General features: G+C 41.7%; 4 protein-coding genes across 4 annotated transcripts; 1 reads left to right on the top strand and 3 right to left on the bottom strand.

Moving 5' to 3' along the window:
* The first annotated feature begins 295 nt into the window (after positions 1–295).
* Positions 296–1,785, top strand: LOC141837787 (glucan endo-1,3-beta-glucosidase 7-like). Its single transcript, XM_074725159.1, has 3 exons — positions 296–360; positions 454–1,448; positions 1,530–1,785. Exons 1-3 carry the CDS (start codon positions 300–302, stop codon positions 1,752–1,754), a joined length of 1,281 nt encoding a protein of 426 aa, XP_074581260.1. The 5' UTR covers positions 296–299; the 3' UTR covers positions 1,755–1,785.
* Positions 1,786–2,000: 215 nt separating this feature from the next.
* On the bottom strand, positions 2,001–5,420 carry LOC141837095 (proline-rich receptor-like protein kinase PERK1). The gene is made up of 7 exons (XM_074724560.1): positions 5,015–5,420; positions 4,188–4,274; positions 4,033–4,103; positions 3,843–3,919; positions 3,569–3,713; positions 2,400–2,561; positions 2,001–2,291 (listed from the first exon to the last, which is right to left on the bottom strand). The coding sequence occupies exons 1-7, from the start codon at positions 5,418–5,420 to the stop codon at positions 2,001–2,003; spliced, it is 1,239 nt and encodes a 412-aa protein (XP_074580661.1).
* A 2,683-nt stretch (positions 5,421–8,103) lies between these two features.
* On the bottom strand, positions 8,104–9,744 carry LOC141837788 (PLASMODESMATA CALLOSE-BINDING PROTEIN 2-like). The gene is made up of 4 exons (XM_074725160.1): positions 9,409–9,744; positions 9,041–9,280; positions 8,927–8,960; positions 8,104–8,309 (listed from the first exon to the last, which is right to left on the bottom strand). The coding sequence occupies exons 1-4, from the start codon at positions 9,572–9,574 to the stop codon at positions 8,159–8,161; spliced, it is 591 nt and encodes a 196-aa protein (XP_074581261.1). The 5' UTR covers positions 9,575–9,744; the 3' UTR covers positions 8,104–8,158.
* A 1,146-nt stretch (positions 9,745–10,890) lies between these two features.
* Positions 10,891–15,593, bottom strand: LOC141840183 (biotin carboxyl carrier protein of acetyl-CoA carboxylase, chloroplastic-like). Its single transcript, XM_074728092.1, has 7 exons — positions 15,355–15,593; positions 14,747–14,794; positions 14,497–14,663; positions 13,403–13,724; positions 13,195–13,266; positions 11,431–11,496; positions 10,891–11,335 (listed from the first exon to the last, which is right to left on the bottom strand). Exons 1-7 carry the CDS (start codon positions 15,478–15,480, stop codon positions 11,312–11,314), a joined length of 825 nt encoding a protein of 274 aa, XP_074584193.1. The 5' UTR covers positions 15,481–15,593; the 3' UTR covers positions 10,891–11,311.
* Positions 15,594–17,440: the final 1,847 nt, after the last annotated feature.

Genomic DNA, 17,440 nt, shown 5'->3' with positions numbered 1-17,440 from the left:
TGGCTCACGAGGGTTGGTTCCCGAATAGCTCCTTTGTAACTAATATCATCATATTGATTCGAATTCTTAGTCTTTAGCCGGAAATCTAGTTCGTTTAACCGGACCAAGCAACCGTGGATTCAAACCCATGTTCTTGCAAAGCCTAACCAACGGGCTACAAACTCAATTCCCTTGGCTCCCCCCTTGCTGCCTAAGAGTGTGTTTACTTCGGAGGATGGATAGAAGAAGGAAAGACGAGGAAACAAATATATATATTAAAAGCCTTCTCTACTACCTTCTCAAACTCCCTTGTTGTTGCCATGGAGAAGGCTCAACTGCTCTCCATTCTTGTCCTCTTCCAAGCCTTCATCTGCCCTTCGAGTCGGTCTTTAAACTTGATTTATTTTGTTTTTCCTTCTTTTAATTGTCTTCTCTAAGTGAGTTTGATTTGATTTGATTTGATTTGGCTTGTAGAGTCTCAATCATTCGTCGGAGTGAACTACGGCGAGGTGGCCGACAACCTCCCGCCGGCGTCGACGACGGCGAGCCTCCTGCAGTCGACCACCATCTCCAAACTGCGCCTCTACGGCGCCGACCACGCCATCATCCAGTCCCTCGCCGGCACAGGCATCTCCCTTGTCCTCGGCGTCCCCAATTCCGACGTCCCCTCCCTCGCCTCCGACCCCTCCGCTGCCGCCTCCTGGGCTGCTGCCAACGTGCTCCCCTTCGTCCCCGCTTCTTCCATCTCCGCCGTCTCCGTCGGCAACGAGGCTCTTAACTCCGGAGACCCCTCGCTTCCCGGAAGCCTCCTTCCCGCCATGCAGAACCTCCGTGCCGCCTTCGCCGCGGCCGGTATCAAGGTCACGACTGTGCACTCCATGGCCGTGATGGCGCAGTCGGACCCCCCGTCCTCCGGGGCCTTCCACGCCGACCTCGCCGGCCAGCTCGCCGGGTTGGTCGGCTTCCTCCGGGAAGCCGAGTCGCCCTTCATGGTGAACCCCTACCCGTTCTTCGCGTACCGGAGCGACCCGCGGCCGGAAACGCTGGCCTTCTGCCTTTTCCAGCCTAACGCCGGCCGGGTCGATCCGGCCTCCGGGATGACGTACAACAACATGTTCGACGCGCAGGTGGACGCGGTGCGGGCGGCGCTGGACGGGCTGGGCTTCCCGGAGGTGGAGATCGTGGTGGCGGAGACCGGGTGGCCGTACAGGGGAGACCCGGAGGAGGTAGGAACGACGGTGGAGAACGCCATGGCCTTCAACGGCAACCTGGTGGCGCACCTGAGGTCCATGGCGGGTACGCCGCGGATGCCCGGGCGGCCGGTGGAGACCTACATCTTCGCGCTCTACGACGAGGACCTCAAGGGCGGCCCGACGTCGGAGCGGTCGTTTGGGCTCTACCGCGCCGACGGGACCAGCAACTACGACGCCGGACTAGCAAAGTCACCCTCCACCGCCACCTCATCGCCGGTGAGTATGCCCATCGAGCTGCTTAATTTTACGAATTAACAAAGCACCTGAATCGATCGATCGATTGATACTTGGCGGTAGCCGGGGAGCACGTCGTCGTCGTCGTCGATAGGGCTGGTCCAACCGGTGGGGTCATGCACGTCGGCGGAGACAGCGCAGCAGACGGCGGAGGAATGCTTTCCCTCCGGCGCCGGCGAATCTTCGCCGGCGCCGTACGGAATGCGATTCCTCTTTCTGGTGTATGGTGCGGCGATGCTGCTTCTAACGAAGGCATATAACTGTAAATTATTATTATTATTGGGCTAAATTGAAAATCAAAATAATTTATTAGTTTAATACAAAATACATTTTTTCTAAATTAATCCTAGAATATAATTTGTAGTTATTTGCATTAGCAAATTATTTATTCCACATAATTAAAAAATAATGGAACCGATCACATTGAAAAACAAATCAAAATGTTTTTTTGTTTTTGTTTTTTGTTTTTTGTTTTTTGTTTTCTTTCAATCCAACAGTACTCTTAGCCAACGCCCAATTCGATCCCATCTACTTTCACACTCCGTATGGAGAAGGCTTCTTTCTCCGGCCATCGCCGTAAGCCATCTCCCCGGAGCTACTCGACTCCGATAGGTTTGCACCGTACTCGCTCGTCATGCCGCTGTTGTAGTCATTGCTGTAGTCGTCATTGCTCCCGAGCGCGATCTCCCTGAACCGTCTCATGTTGGTCGAGTACGAATTGGAGTCCAAGTCCGAACCCGACGAGCTGAACATCGAGCTTTGCCCGGGCTTCACCCCCTCATTCAAGTCGTCGAGCGATACGTCTCCCTCCAATGCTCGCACAATCTATAGTGACCGATGAATTTATCGATCGATCGATCGAACGATTAACTAATGGATAAAATTTTTTTTTTAAATTGATGGAGAATAAGAATAGTGTGCGATGGCACGTACTTGGCTCATTTTGGGACGCCTTCTGGCAGAGTGTCGAACGCTGGCAGCGGCGCAGGCGACCATGCGCGCCATCTCGTTGGCGTTGTACTTGTTGTCCAGTTTGGGATCCACCAGCTCGTCGAAGTTGCCGTCGGCCAGGGCTCGCCCAAGAACCGGCCTTGCCTGTTCCACCATCAAAATAAATCGTGATTTTTGAAGTTTCAGGGACTATTTTATAAGAGTGTTAAAAAAAAACTCGATCCGTCAATTCGATTCAAATCGAAAAATATCGAATTAAAATTGGGTTGAATTTGAAATTTGATCCGAAATTTTTTTTAATAGGATCGGATTCAAATTGACCCCAATTGATCCGAATTTAAGAGAGAAAAGTAAGATGTTTATGTAAATCAATGACTAAAGATTAGTATGATAATAATATTATTAAAATAAAAATAAAAAATTATTTTAAAAAATAATTAAAAAATTTAATCAGATTGGTTGGGTTATTTGAGTTGGTCAAGTTTATAATTTTTGGGTCGGAATCGAATTCGGGACGGATTTAAGTTGAAATTTATTTTATAATATTCTTACTTTGACCGATCCGAATTCATCAGATCTATTCAAATTTACACTGCTAATAACATCTCTGATTATATATATATATATATATATATATATATCATTGTGATATTTGCGTGACTGCATTTGTAGAATTTTTATTTATTTATTTATTTTTCATGTAATTAAGTTATTTATGATTTTACTTTCATGATTTAGGAGTTAGATATTATAGATTATAGCATTAATTAAAAAATAAATAAAAAATTTTAATTATTCGCAGGATATGTGAAGTAAAAAAGTATATATATACACTAACTTGGCATATTTTATAAGCATCTAAATTTTTTAAATTTTAAAAATTTTATAATGTTTAATATTATAACTCAATCTCTAAATTTAAAAAAAAAATTTAAAATAGTTGGATCATAAGTATAAAAAATAAAATACTACTGTTCTTATTTTAGGCATCAAAAAATAATTCAGATATTATATATATATATATATATATATATATATTTAAAATTTTAATAATTAGAAACTCGATGGTACCAAAAACAAAACAAAATTAAAAAAACGATGAGATTATAATTGCAATAATAATAATTAAAAAAGAATTTAAGAAAACTGACCCAATCGACGAGGCTCTCGTCCATGTCGGAGAAATTGTCCACCGGCCTTCGCCCCGTGACGAGCTCGAGGAGCATGACGCCGAAGGAGAACACGTCGGACTTCTCCGTCAGCTTCCCACTCGACGCGTACTCCGGAGCTAAGTAACTGCATGCATATCATCACAAACGTAACAAACAAACACCGATCAATCAATCAATCTAATTAATTAAACGCATCCAAATTAATTAAATTAATTAAACTGATATATCTATCGATCGATCGATCGATCTTCACCCGAAAGTCCCCATCACTCGAGTGGAAACATGGGTGTTGGTGTCCGACGACAGCTTCGCCAGTCCAAAGTCGGCCACCTGCAAATCAAACGCATGCGTACGTTTTCGTTATTAATTAATCTCGCCGGAGATCGAATCGGGAGGAGAAAAAAGTACAGTGACAGCCGCCGGCCGGCCGCCCGGGAGTTTACCATGGCTTCGAACTTGTTGTCGAGGAGGATGTTGGCGGTCTTGATGTCGCGGTGGATGATTCGAGGGTGGCCTGCGCCGGCCATGAAATTCATAAGAAAGAAAGAAAGAAAGAAAGATAGAAGAAGGGAACGGGAGTGATCGAGTTGGAGTTTACAGTCTTCGTGTAGATAGGCAAGGCCCTTGGCGGATCCAATGGCGATCTTCAGCCTGTTCTGCCACTCCATCGTCGGAAGACCTTTGCCTGCCATTAATGGAGTATTTAAGATCGATCATGGTTCATATATGGGAATTTTGCTATCCTGCGGTCCATTCTCGTACGCTCCTGTGCACTCCCATCCGAACCCGCCCTGTTCCAGCCGCTGCTGCATCGCCGTCCGGCCGCCACATCATGCCCGATGGACACGCAGCTCGCCGGCGCACAGCCCGGCGCCGGATTCCGGCCGGAAAGTGACCGAAATCCGATGAATGATCGAAATCCGACGAATTCGACCGGAATTCGCAAGACACTGGCAGCCGATTCCGGCCAAATCGCGGCCGATTTCCGGCCAAATTCCGGCCGGAGACCGGCCGAGGAAGGACCACCGGCGGCGGGCGGTTCTTCCTCGGCCGGTCTCCGATCGGAATTTGACCGGAAACCGGCCGCGATTTGACCGGAATCGGCTGCCAGTGCCGAGCGGCCGATTCCGGCCAAATCGTGCCGGCCAATCCGACCAAATTTCAGCCAGAGACCAGCACTGGCAACCGATTCCGGCCAAATCGCGATCGAATTCGTCAGATTCCGATTGGAATCCGGTGCGGGGATGTGCGCCGGCGAGCTGCGTGTCCATCGGGCGTGATGCAGCGGCTGACGGTGGCCGAATGGCGAAGCGCAGCGGCGACAACGGTAAGGGGTCGGGTTGTCGCGGACGAGGAGCGCAGGATAAGAAGGCACGAAAAATTCTCATACATGGAGTGTGGGTTAATTAGTTAATTAGTTAGTACCGTGGAGATGGTGCTCGAGGGTGTTGTTGGGGACGAACTCGTAGACCAGAAGGCGCTGGGGGCCGGCGATGCAGTAGCCGACGAGGGAGACCAAGTGGCGGTGGTGGACGCGGCTGATGATCTCCACCTCGGCCTGGAACTCGCGCTCGCCCTGGCCGCTGCCGGACTTGAGCTGTTTCACCGCCACCTCCTTCCGGTTGGGGAGCACGCCCTTGTAGACGTAGCCGAAGCCGCCCTGCCCGAGGAGGTTGTCCCGGGAGAAGCCGTTGGTGGCCGCCGCGAGCTCGTCGTAGGTGAAGCTGCTCTGGTTGAAGCCCAGCGGCACCATCCCCGGCGACGGCGGAGGCAGCGGCGGCGCGTGGTAGCCGCCGCCCGAGAAGGGCCCGCTCATGTCCTCGCTCTGCATGGTCCCCGCCGGCTGAGGCGACCGCCAGCCGACTCCCGGAGGCGGCCTGTTGCTCCCGCCGTACTCGCCGCCTCCGTTTTGCCACCGTGGCAGCGATCCGCCGTTGTAGTACCCTCCTGCATGCGCGCCGCATTTTGGATCGATAAATTTCTAGATTTCGAACGAATCGATCGACAAAGATTCGTGCTGTTAATTAAAGCACCTTTCATCCCGGCGTTATCGTAATACTGCATGGATTTCTTCTTCTTCCTGGAGCAGAGCACGAGCGACACGATCATCAGGACCAAGAACAGCCCGACGCCGGCGGCGATCCCGATCACGATGGGAAGATGGACGTCCGAGCTGCCGCTCCGCGACGCCGCGTCCGAGTCACCGGAGGTCGTCGACGGCAGCGACTTCGATTGGCTTCCCCCTTCCCGGGACGCCCGGTTGCCGGACGAAGAAGGGACGGACGGGGGCGAGAATCCGCCGCCATCATGGTTGGACGACTCGGGGGACGATTTCTCCGAGGAAGACCCACCCGGCGCCGTCGGCGTCTTGGAGGACGGCGACGCCTCGCTCGCGGAGCTATCTGCTTTAGGCGGCGGAGCGCTATTCGGGGTCTCATCGGCGTCGGCATCCCCATCCTCGGGAGGCGCGGATCCTTCAGGTAACGGCGAAGCTTCCGGTGGGTCCAACGAAAAGAGCGCCGGCGGCGGCGCATCGAAGGAAGGAGAAGACTCGTCGCTGATACTGCTGCTGCTGCTGCTGTTATCATCGTCTTCCGCCGGAGCAGCCGCAAGGGACGAAGCCATTTCAGCAAGCTGCTTCAACTGCGGCGACCTTCCCGCTCCCTCCCTGCGACCGCCGGTCGACGACGGCGACTGCAACCTGCACATCAATCCACAACGAACAACATTGAAACAACAAGAAGGAATCAAAACCATGTTATATTTAATTTTGCTAGCTAGAATTCAATTCTAAATCATCAGATTTTGATGATCAAAAGAAGAAGAAGAAGAAGAAGAAGAAGAAGAAGAGGAGCTGGACCTCCTGTTTTTGGTCGTCGGAGCTGTGCAGAGGGAGGGGAATGGGGGCGTTGGGTGGGGAGGGGGGATAGAGGTGATAGCTTGTTGCTTGGTCTCCCACCACCAGCGGCTTCAACTTCTCACGCCATTTCTAGAGGTCTTCTATTTTTGATCATCCGTCCATTTTGCTAGATCGGAGAATGAAATGGAAGAAGCAAAAAAAAAAATAAAAAATAAAGATCGAAAATAAGTGCAAGAATTTTGGAGATGGAATTGGATTGACTTAGTCGTACCCAAGTTTGTATTTTGTTAGTTATAAATGAATATGTTCTTGTCTAAGATCGAAAATACATAAATCATTAAGTGGACTATCTTCGAGGTTGATAGGCTCTTCTGCTGCGGGGCCCCGGTCGCATGCTTACGGATTGTTGACTGGTTCGGGCGTCATCGTAATCCTTACGACCGTAACAGAACCATTAGGTGGACTATCTTCGAGGTTGATAGGCTCCAATTGACTTGAGAAGGGGTGATCTCTAAGGATCTATGTAAAACTCAATGAGAGTTAGATGGAGGTCAAGACGATCTTGGCATGGCCACTACGCTTAAATCAAGTTTCTCCAATTAGAAAGGAAGAGAGTTTAGAAAGTAGAGATTCTAATTTCATGTGTGCATAACTATGCCGGGAGAGTGACCTCTTTTTTATACTACCTTGAAGGAGAGAGGCATGACCTCCACACTCCTCTATCAACGTCTTTAGTCATTCAGGTTCAAGTTGAAGGAATGTCACATAGCCCTGCGTTCCTCGCTTCTCTTCTCCCGCCATTTATGTTTGGGCTCCTTGTGATTCCACGTTCTCCACATCCTTCAATAGCTACGTCGTCCACACTCAAGTACGTGCATTGAGAACACTAAGTGCTTGCAACTAAGTCGAGCATTTGAGGGATTAGGATAGATCATGTCGAAAGGTTGGGCCTGATTGAGTGTTGAGGAGTTGGACATTGAGTGTCCAAGAGTCGAGCCTCTTCTGAGTCCGACATTGAGGAGTCAGGTGTCGAGGAGTTGGGCCATGAGGAATCGGACTTATACTCTCAAATAGATAGATTAACACTCGAGCTTGACTCGATATAACCTGGGCCACCATCTGAACGGAATGTGGTCTAGTATTACCTTTAACTCGTAGCTCAGTTTGATTTTTGACTTGACCATGCCACGTGAAGGCCGACTACCCCGTATCAAAAGAATACATCTCATCGCATTGTCTTGCCTACTTCATTGTGGTGAGGAGCTCAAAAGGAGCTTAGCGGATTTGATGGCTGGGAGCTCGAGTCTAGGAGATGGTCGAATCGAACAACCCGCGGTAGAGGACACTCTATTGAGGGGTGAAACAAACAAAAGACAGCCTTAAACTCTAGAAATGGATGTAAACACAAAGGGTCCATGAACAAAAGAGACAGCCTTCCTACCAAACGCAAGGAATTCTCTCAACCACTTTGCATTGCCACATTATACAATGAATGCTAGTGAGTGATATTCCATTTAGGATCACCAACCAAAGATGGCATTGGCATTACATGATACAACCTCGATCGCTCTAACTTGGTATTTCCTTCCTCGAAACATCTTTATCGACTACTAGTGTAATAGCTTCACAATCATATCATTAAGTAAACCGCGGTCAGAATAAGAGTTAAGAGAGACCATCTCCCTGCCTTTTGAAGAGAACTCCCATGGCTAGTATCGATTCCGACTACTTGTTTCTGTAGGGCCTATTCCTCCGAGAACTCCATTTGTTGTGTTGGTTGTCGTCGGGCTGAAGGTACTAGGGGTCACCGAATTCGGTGGAGAGTTGCTTCTCGGTGTGCTTGAGGTTCCCACGGCAGCACTGGTACAAGAAATGAAATAGAGAAGAACAACATGGTTGCTTAAATTATGGAAATGGAAAATGAAAATCAATCCAACTCAAATTGCCCATGAGATTAGGATTAAAGCACAATAGCATTGTATAAAAGTACAACCCACACAGACTATTGATGAGTTCGGAAGAGCAATTACATATCACTATGAGAAACATCGACATAATTCATCTCTTAGTAATAATCATTTGCTCGAAACTCTATTTTAGGATATTGTTACAGTAGTCATATATCGGCGAAAAGAATGAATTGTCTAAAGTTAAAATATCTGTTATACACTTAATACATGTTCCTTTCATTCTTTTGAATCCCAAATAGGACGAATATTCTAGAGGTCAATCTCTGAGTATGCATAAGTTGTACTCCAGATTTATCTAGTAAGTGAATTGGGAGAAATGTTGTCTACCTCCACGATTAGTCAGGCAAAGTCTAAACACTTGAATTATAGGCCCTATAGTTTTAGTGCATGATTGATTATTACAAGGAGGCAAGGAAAGAAACTAGTAAAATTTTGACTAGCTATGGGTACAAACAATCCAAAGGAAGATGAATTCATAACAAAATGATTTTAACAGGAAATGGTTACCTAGGAGTTGCAGGATAGACACAGCCATTGGAACCTGCAATAACAAAACCACAGATGAGCATCCTGTTCTTCTATGGCTTCACTGATCTGATAACATACAGAAGGGTTCCTTACCTGGATCTGAGGAGGTCAGCATGGCTGTTCCTGAGAAGTCACAAGCTGCTTGTGCCTGTCCATTTCTTTGGTAGTAGCTGTTGGCAGCATAGGAGCAGTGGGCAAGCACTGTGTTAGGGTTGTAGCATGCCCCAACTTGCAGAACAGGGTTGCAGTCAGCCCCAGCTCCACAAGCATAGTCCAGTGTCTTTTGCAGTGCAGTTGAGCTCACATCAGACCTACAAACACACCATGCAGCATCTGCCCAAATTGATCAACAAGAGGCTAATGCATCATCTCTTTAGACACCCATAAGCAAATATCATGTCTTTAACAACTAAAATCTGAAAGTTGAGCAAGAACTACAAGAGCAAGCCTAGCAGTCACACCTGAAACATCAAGCATGGGCACAGCAAGCATGGCCAGCAGCAGCAAAGCAGTGGCCATGGATGGAGGTTGGCTTAGAGGAGAGAAGGCAGCAGAGAAACTTTGTACAGTTTGAATAGAGTGTGGGCACACTCCCCCATTACAAAAAAGTGTAGGTCTCTTGCTCATAAATGACCTCTGACAACAATTAAACCAGCAACAATGTATTGCCTCATCAATCTTTCTTTTCTTGACTGTATTTTAGATGCTTAACTAGAATTTAAGAACAGCAGGATAAAGTAAACAACAGCAGTAAACAAATGAGTTGAGCTTACAGCAAAATTAAGAACAAACAAACAAAGCCGCTGGGATTGGGCACTTGTGAGTGAAAAAGAAGGGACAGGAAGTAGCCAGGGCTGAGAAGTCACCAAGCACGAGGAAGAAATGGCAGACTTGTGTTGGTGAATGTGCCCATGTTACTTTTGGAGAGCAAAAAAGAATTACTTTTTTTTCCCTCTCCATTTAACAGCTCTTTCAAAAGTATCCTTTAAAATTTTTATTTAATAAAATTATTAAAATTAATATTACTGTCACCTGAATCATTGGATATTAATAAAAAAATATTTCAATAATAAAATAAAATGAACGTTTGAATAATGTTTCTGTTTTTGTATTAGAGAAGATAAGTGTAAAGGAGGGAGAGGAAAGAGTAAGGAGAAAAAAAATACATTTATCAAAAGTAAATAGTTGAATAATAAAATAAAAATATAATTTTATAAATTATAAAGGAGCAATCTATTATAATAAATATTAAAATACTAAAGGTATTTTTAACATCACATAGCACTATAGGGACAAACCAAGCACTTGTTTGGTATGACAATTACAAAACAAGCCTTTGAAAGCTGAAGTAGAACAAGCTTTCAAAAGCTCAAGGTTGGTGAATTTATAATCCACTTGTCCAAGCTTCCCTCGATAAATCCTAAAAGTAGATAATCTTCTCTGATTCACCTATCAAATAAATTTGAAATATAATTTATGAACACTCAAAAATCAATCTCCAAAATGTTTATCTCATTTGGAATTCAAACATTGATCCTATTAATACTCACCGCAGTTGTGAGGGTAGAGGCATCAATAAATTCATTCTTTATTTACATAACCCTAAACCCTCAGAGTTGAAGTAGAGGTTGGTGAGAACTCCCTTATACCTCTTTTTTGATATATATAATCCACATGTCTTTGCTCGATAAATCCTACAAATAGATGGTCCCTTGATTTGCCTATCAAATAAATTCAAAATACAACTTATGCACACTCAAAAATTAATTTCCAAAATATTTATCTCATTTGAGATTCAAACCTTGATCCTCTTAATACTGTATTTTACTACTGCATCACAACTACAGGGACGAGAGCTGAAGTAGAGGCTAATCACTCCTGCAATTGTCATTCCCTCTAATGAGGATGACCTTGTTCTTTATTTACACAAAGAACCCTAGCACACATAAGTTGTAAAGGCTCTCTTTTTTCCTTGGAAATAACATAAAAGATTATGTATATCTATTGATCTTGTAAAAAGATAGGAACATTCTGTTACTTGACTGATAATGCAAGTTACATGGAGAAACAACATATACTGGATAATGGCGCACTGGTTTGCTTACAGAAGTTCATTTATCATGGTACATGCAAACTTAGCTTTGTCCAAGTACATATCAATCAGAAAATACATGCATGCAATATCCAGTCTCTTTTTTTTCCCCTCAACATAAATGATTTCTTTTTTTATTTTCTTCAACCTTGTAAAACGCAGCAACCACCAGATAGGTTATTTTAAACAAGACATCACTAAGAATGAGTATCACCAGATTGATTCATTATCACCCAGTATTGAAATATGACTTGCATCTAGAAACTGACCTGTCAGGGTTGAATGACTAGTAAAGGCTGCAGGAAGAAAAAAAAACAAAATATAAGAATTTTAGTCAGAGAGGGGGAAAAAAGGTACAAGGTTTCGGAAATAAGTTAAAAAGATGGACTACCATGTCAACGCTAACTGGCTTGGCATCTTCAGCAAGTATCTCCACTACAGTCCCTGATTTATCAGCCTGCACAATGGGGAAAAGGGTGATGTAGATTACATAACTGTGAGCACTGCATAAATTACTCTCTCAGTCCTCAAGCTTTCACTCCTATTTTTTAACAATTTATTAGCTTTTCGTGCATTTGGTTCAAAAACTGTGAGAACTGTTGGTCAAGCATATACCATGTTTCCATGGAATAGGAACGGATTCGTATTTGATCAAAACGGATGGCTTTCCATTTCAAGTTGAAGTGGTTAAACCAGCTCAAATGATCAAGTAAACTAAACTTAAGAGCTTTCTCTTGTTTGTTTTACTTGATATTTGAAATTTTCAAGACTTTTAGACTACTGAAGGAAGTCAAAAAAATGGAATACTAAAAAAGATGCTGCAGTAATCCCTTTTTTGCTACACATCAGGCGTTGCTTTGGTGTTAGGGAATATATGAGAACAAATTTGTGATTCCCTCGAAATGCTTCCTTTAATCCTTTGCCACCCATACAATTAAATTATACCAGTTTCAAGTTTAACTAGGCTTGCCAAAGGGGCTCGTTTGACTTTACAAGACCAAAAGCCCTGACTTGACTCATCTAAAGTCGTTCTTTTACTAAATAATAGTCTTGGTATTGCAACATGTAAAGTAGGGCCTAACCTCACTTTGATTAAGATGCAAAGAAGTAAATAACAAAGATGCACATAGCAACTTGGAAGCGCGATGCCTCAAACCTTGGTATTACCCCACAAGAAATAAGAAATCTCAAAATCCTTGAAACATTTGACCAAAAAAATCCTTGAACAAAATTTCCTTTACATGATAAAACTTAAAGAAAAAAAAGAGGAAAAAAAATCCAGCAGAACTATTACTTCAAGCCTACTTCTCTTTCGTTAATTACCCTGGATTATGTTCACATAATTTTCTTATGGGAGAGAAAGGTCATAATGTTTAGTGATTAGTTCAGTATTTTCCTATAAAAGGGTAACAATGTGATTACATGTACGATATGTCATGGCAACACAAGTACCAATACATGCATGCAAACTATAGTGCTTCAAACAAGATTAACTAGTTCATTATATTTTGACAAAAAGAAACTAGTTCATTAGTTCAACCAAACATCAAATCTTAGTATATGTAGGCTACATGAAAAGAAGATTATTGATCTAGCTTATGTTTAATTTAAGTCAAACATACGCCATCAAATACTTGAGAACGGAAGAGATCCCTTGAGTAAATAATATGACAAGCATAAAACAAAAGATTAATTAATGTTTTAGAATAAAAAAATTACAAAGGCACTATATGATTTGTCTATTTTTTTATGTGCGGAAAACTTCAGTTATATTAAGAATAATTGGTAGGACCAAATGATTTTTATATTTTATTATTAGTATTATTATTAGACTCAATTAACAACTATATTAGTTGTATTTGAAGTATAATTACAAAATAATTTCATAAAAGGGATTGCATATCAGCATATTCAGTACTCAGTAGCATACTGCATATCAATTAAGACATGACTCATTTGATGAAGGGTACTTCATCAAACTTTGATCCCACATGAATCTATTTGTTTAACAACATACGACTGATTAAGGTTCCTGTAACAGTCATTTCAATCAACTATTCAATATGCAAACAATAGAATAATACAAAAGAGAACACAATATCATTCATAAAAAATAGTAAAAAGGCCAATCATAGAAGTTGTGGAAAGTTGATACCTCAATCTCATTCATCAGTTTCATAGCCTCGATGATGCAAACAACTTGTCCTTTCTGAACTTTGTCGCCAACCTATGTGATAGATTCAGGCATTAAAACAGGCTAGAAGGACCCATCAAAAATGGGTATTGCAAAAACAGACTCTAAAATGAAAGGCTTTCAATATTTAAATCAATCATAAATCACAGCGCAGGACAACAAAGTTTACCTTGACAAATGGAGGCTCCCCTGGAGCTGGGCATCGATAAAATGTCCCTGCCATTGGGCATTTAAGAGGTGGAATTGATGATTTGCTTCCAGCAGTTGATGGAGGAGGAAGTGCAGGTGCAGGAGCTGCTACAACAGGATTTGCTGGAGCAGGAGGATCATGAGATACAGCAAATTGAGGTGGAAGCATAGTTTGAGGATATGGTATCAGTGTAGGAGCAGCAGTCACTGATGATTGGGGAAAGGCACTTTTTTTCTTTATAGTGAACTCACAATCTCCTTTCTTTAGATGCAATTCTGTTATGTCTTTTGAATCCACAAGCCTGTTCAGAAAAAGGATAAACTGTCAATATAATGATATGATTCTCACATGCTCTATCTTAAAATGTCAAAAACGAAAAGAAAAAAAAAGTTCTTGCAGAATGGATTGACCTAAGAACTAGAAAAATTTTATGATGTACAGGTCTTTGGTTGTGATTTCATAGAAGTGAAAAATATCAAGGTCAATAAAGCTTCCCTTATTTAAATGTACAGGAATTAGAGATATTAGAATATAGTCATGGATTGTGATTTCATAAATATTTAAATCAGCTCCTTTCATGACAGCTTAGTTTTTGGGATAATGGCAGCCCAACCAAATCATATCATTGTATTCTGTTATTTATTTACGGTATCTATTTTAATCTATTGAGCATGCTATGCTGTTTCCTTGTGATTTGATCATGGCTTACACCTGTGCTGGCCTGACTGTTATGGGGTACAAGAGTATACTTGCGGGCAGTAAATAGTAAATATTTAAGGGAGTCCTTTCATAATAGCTTAAGCTTTTGGAATAATGCTAACTTAATCATAAGATGATTATCTTAACAAAAGCTTGTTGGATAAGTGAATCTGCCATTAGATTTTATTTGTTTAAAATTCAGGTACCAATATAAACTGGAGTGAGGATCCAACCGATTAAATTTAAGCACTAAACAAAAGAGGGGAAAAATCTTTGTTTGTTAGCATTGGCAGTAGAGTCATTGTTGTATGATGTGCCTTGTTGGCATTCATGCCAAATTCACATAAAACTTAAAATAAGGTGAACAAACTTACTCAATAAGACTTGAAACTTCACTCATGAATGCAGATATAGTTGAATCTGGTATGGGTTCTTGTTCAGTTGATTTATCCACTATATCAACGTCTTTATTCTTCACCGGTAAAGTTTCTGACTCTGTTGCTACGAAAGGGGAAGAATTTGATAGATCCTTCATGGCAACCTTGGAAACAATATGTTCACAAAACAAAATAAGGTTTTGTTTTTCAACTTTCACTTGGTAACCACTAGAATACAAACAGGTACCTCTGTAGATTGGGCTCGTAGAATGGGGAAATGTCTACGATCAAGGTTCTACATAAGAATTGAAATGTTAAATAAATTTTCTCATACATGAGATAACGAAAAAAGATTCTTATTGAATAGGCAGCCTAATTTCTGAAAAGTCGGCCTACAAATTTACATAACATAACAAACAAAGCCCAACCAAGAGTTCTTCTGAAACCACAACTGAATTCCAAAAAATATATAAGAATGATACAGAATTTCCAAATCAGAATGTGATGAAATCTGGTACCGAATAGAACTATGACTTGATGAAGCATTCTTACCTTTAGATCGCACACATACGACACAGTGCTCTATGGTTTTCATTCTCAGTCTGAATGAGACTGATCAGAATTCCACCTTATTATAGCTATGCTATTTGCCAAATTAGTCAGTAACTATTCCTCACTCATCAAGACAGTAAACAATGATTGGGAATTTTAAATTTTGACCAATGTATTTCATCAACTGCAGGAATTCGCACCAAAAATGCTTCAAATCCGGAACTTTTCAGAATGCTGACCTTCTTCGTGACCTTGCAGAATATAGGAAAAACACAAATAAATAAATAAAGATAAATAGATCACCTGAGATGAAGGAACCCGCGAAGATCTCAGATCCAAAAAGTTCATCTTCGACCGAGGGCGATGGGTCCAAGCGCCATTCAAGGTGACCGCAGAGCACTTGGGGCAGGGGACAGAGATGGACGCCATCGATCAGTGCTACTCTGACCTACCGATCAGATGCGGCTTGCGAGTGCAGAACCCTATCGACAGAACCAATTTCAGCAAGTTGGATCTACAAATAAAGAGCGTGTGGATTTGGCGGCGAAGAGCTCGAAGAGGGAGAGCGGAGCGTCTTAAGAAGAAAATGGCGGAGAGACCGAAGCGAGGTTGGGCGAGAGCTCCGGATTCGCTTGCTCACCGTCGATTTCGAGATCTCCGCCATCCCATCGATGGATACGAGGACACGGAAGGGCCGTTCATCATACTTCCTGTGGCTCAGATGGGAAGTTAATTTATAGGATTTTTTCGTGAATTTAATTAAAATTTTGAATTATATATATATATATATATATATATATATATATATATATATTGCTCACTAGGTGTTCCTGAACTCGATTAAAGTCGACCCAACCTAAACCAATCCGACGACAATCGACTCAATAAGAGCCGACCTTACTCACATTAGAGCTGTCAAACAGACAAACTCATAGCAGGACAAACCAACTCGTCAGAAACTCCATCATAAGATGGGACAGGACAGACCGACCCATCAACTTAGCAAGTTCAAAAATTTCCAATCTAACCTAACTTAAGACAGATTGCGAGTTAGGCGGGACAACTCATAGGCATGTCAACAAATAAAATAAATATTAAAGATTTTAAGTTTGTATTGTAGTTTAAACGGGTGAAGTTAAAAATTTTAAATTTGTATTGCGGTTTAGACGGGTCAAATCCACTAATTTATTGAATTTTCTACTTTAATTTTAAATTTTGAAAAAATAAATAAATTTTCTCAACTTGTAGGCCAAGCCACGTAGGTCGCGGATCAATCCACAAGGATCGTGTGCCTAGGCGAATCGATCCATTTTAAAATGAATTGATAAAATTTTAATTCAACCTGTTTAAATTGTTTGACGGGACGGATCAATCTGACGAAGCTAACTTAATTGACACATCCGATTTGCTGAGTGCTTCGCTTCGAAACCCAGAGGAACCGATCCATCCCCTGATCTCCATAGAATCAAGAGGTGTTGAAATATGGATCCAAAAAAACAAGGAGATCTAGGAGAAGCCCAAGAGCGGCGAGGAGGAAATTGATTCCATGCAATCTCCCGGAAAGGAGGAAGTCAAACAGAATCTACCATAGATTTTTGCTAATTTCTAATGTTGTTTGACTTCTTTCAAACTAATGATATTATTATTCTTCTTTTTTTCATAAATTGTTTAAGAAATTATAATTGTTTCTTGGAATATATTATGAAATATTATTAAACTGAATTGTAAAATATTTTTTTTCATACTAAATTCTATTTTTTATTAAAACTATTTTAATATTAGTTAAAACTGTTTTAACTTAAACTTAGTTCTTTTAATTTTTTTAATATAGAGCATAAAGAACTCTCTTTTAATTTTTGTATTTGTAGTATTTCTGATTTATGAAAATTAAATAGAAACTTTAAAAAAGCAAAGGCTATTGACTCTCGTGCAAATAACAATGAAAAAAATTAAATAATTTGCATCACGAACCAAATTATGTGTTTTTTTTTCCATTTTTAATTAAGCTTTTGAGATGTAAAGGAAAAGTCAAGCACTTATAAGCTTCTTCAACCCTTGAAATATATATTTTTAAAAATTGATGGTTTTTCTATGATTTATAAAAAATATATAATATATTTTTACGTTAAATAATTATACGTTTGATTAAAATTATTTTGGCATCGAATTACACTTTTAATTAAAATATTATTGTCTGTCACCTTATGGATAACAATAATGATGCACAAGCATTAGAAGATCATGAAGCTTTTGCCCCTTGGGGGAAAGTTGTGTCTTGAGGGGGATGCAACAACAAAACACTCCTATCGAATCGATCACCTACAAATTTATTGATTCAAAAAACTAAATACCTAATTATCAAAAAAAATTATTTTTTCTTTTAATAAAA

The sequence above is a fragment of the Curcuma longa genome, chromosome 11 (genome assembly GCF_044706935.1).
Source record: "Curcuma longa cultivar G26 ecotype Majalengka, Jawa Barat chromosome 11, ITB_CL_G26_1.1, whole genome shotgun sequence".
Classification (NCBI taxonomy): domain Eukaryota; kingdom Viridiplantae; phylum Streptophyta; class Magnoliopsida; order Zingiberales; family Zingiberaceae; genus Curcuma; species Curcuma longa.
This window is presented reverse-complemented; position numbering and strand designations above follow the sequence as displayed.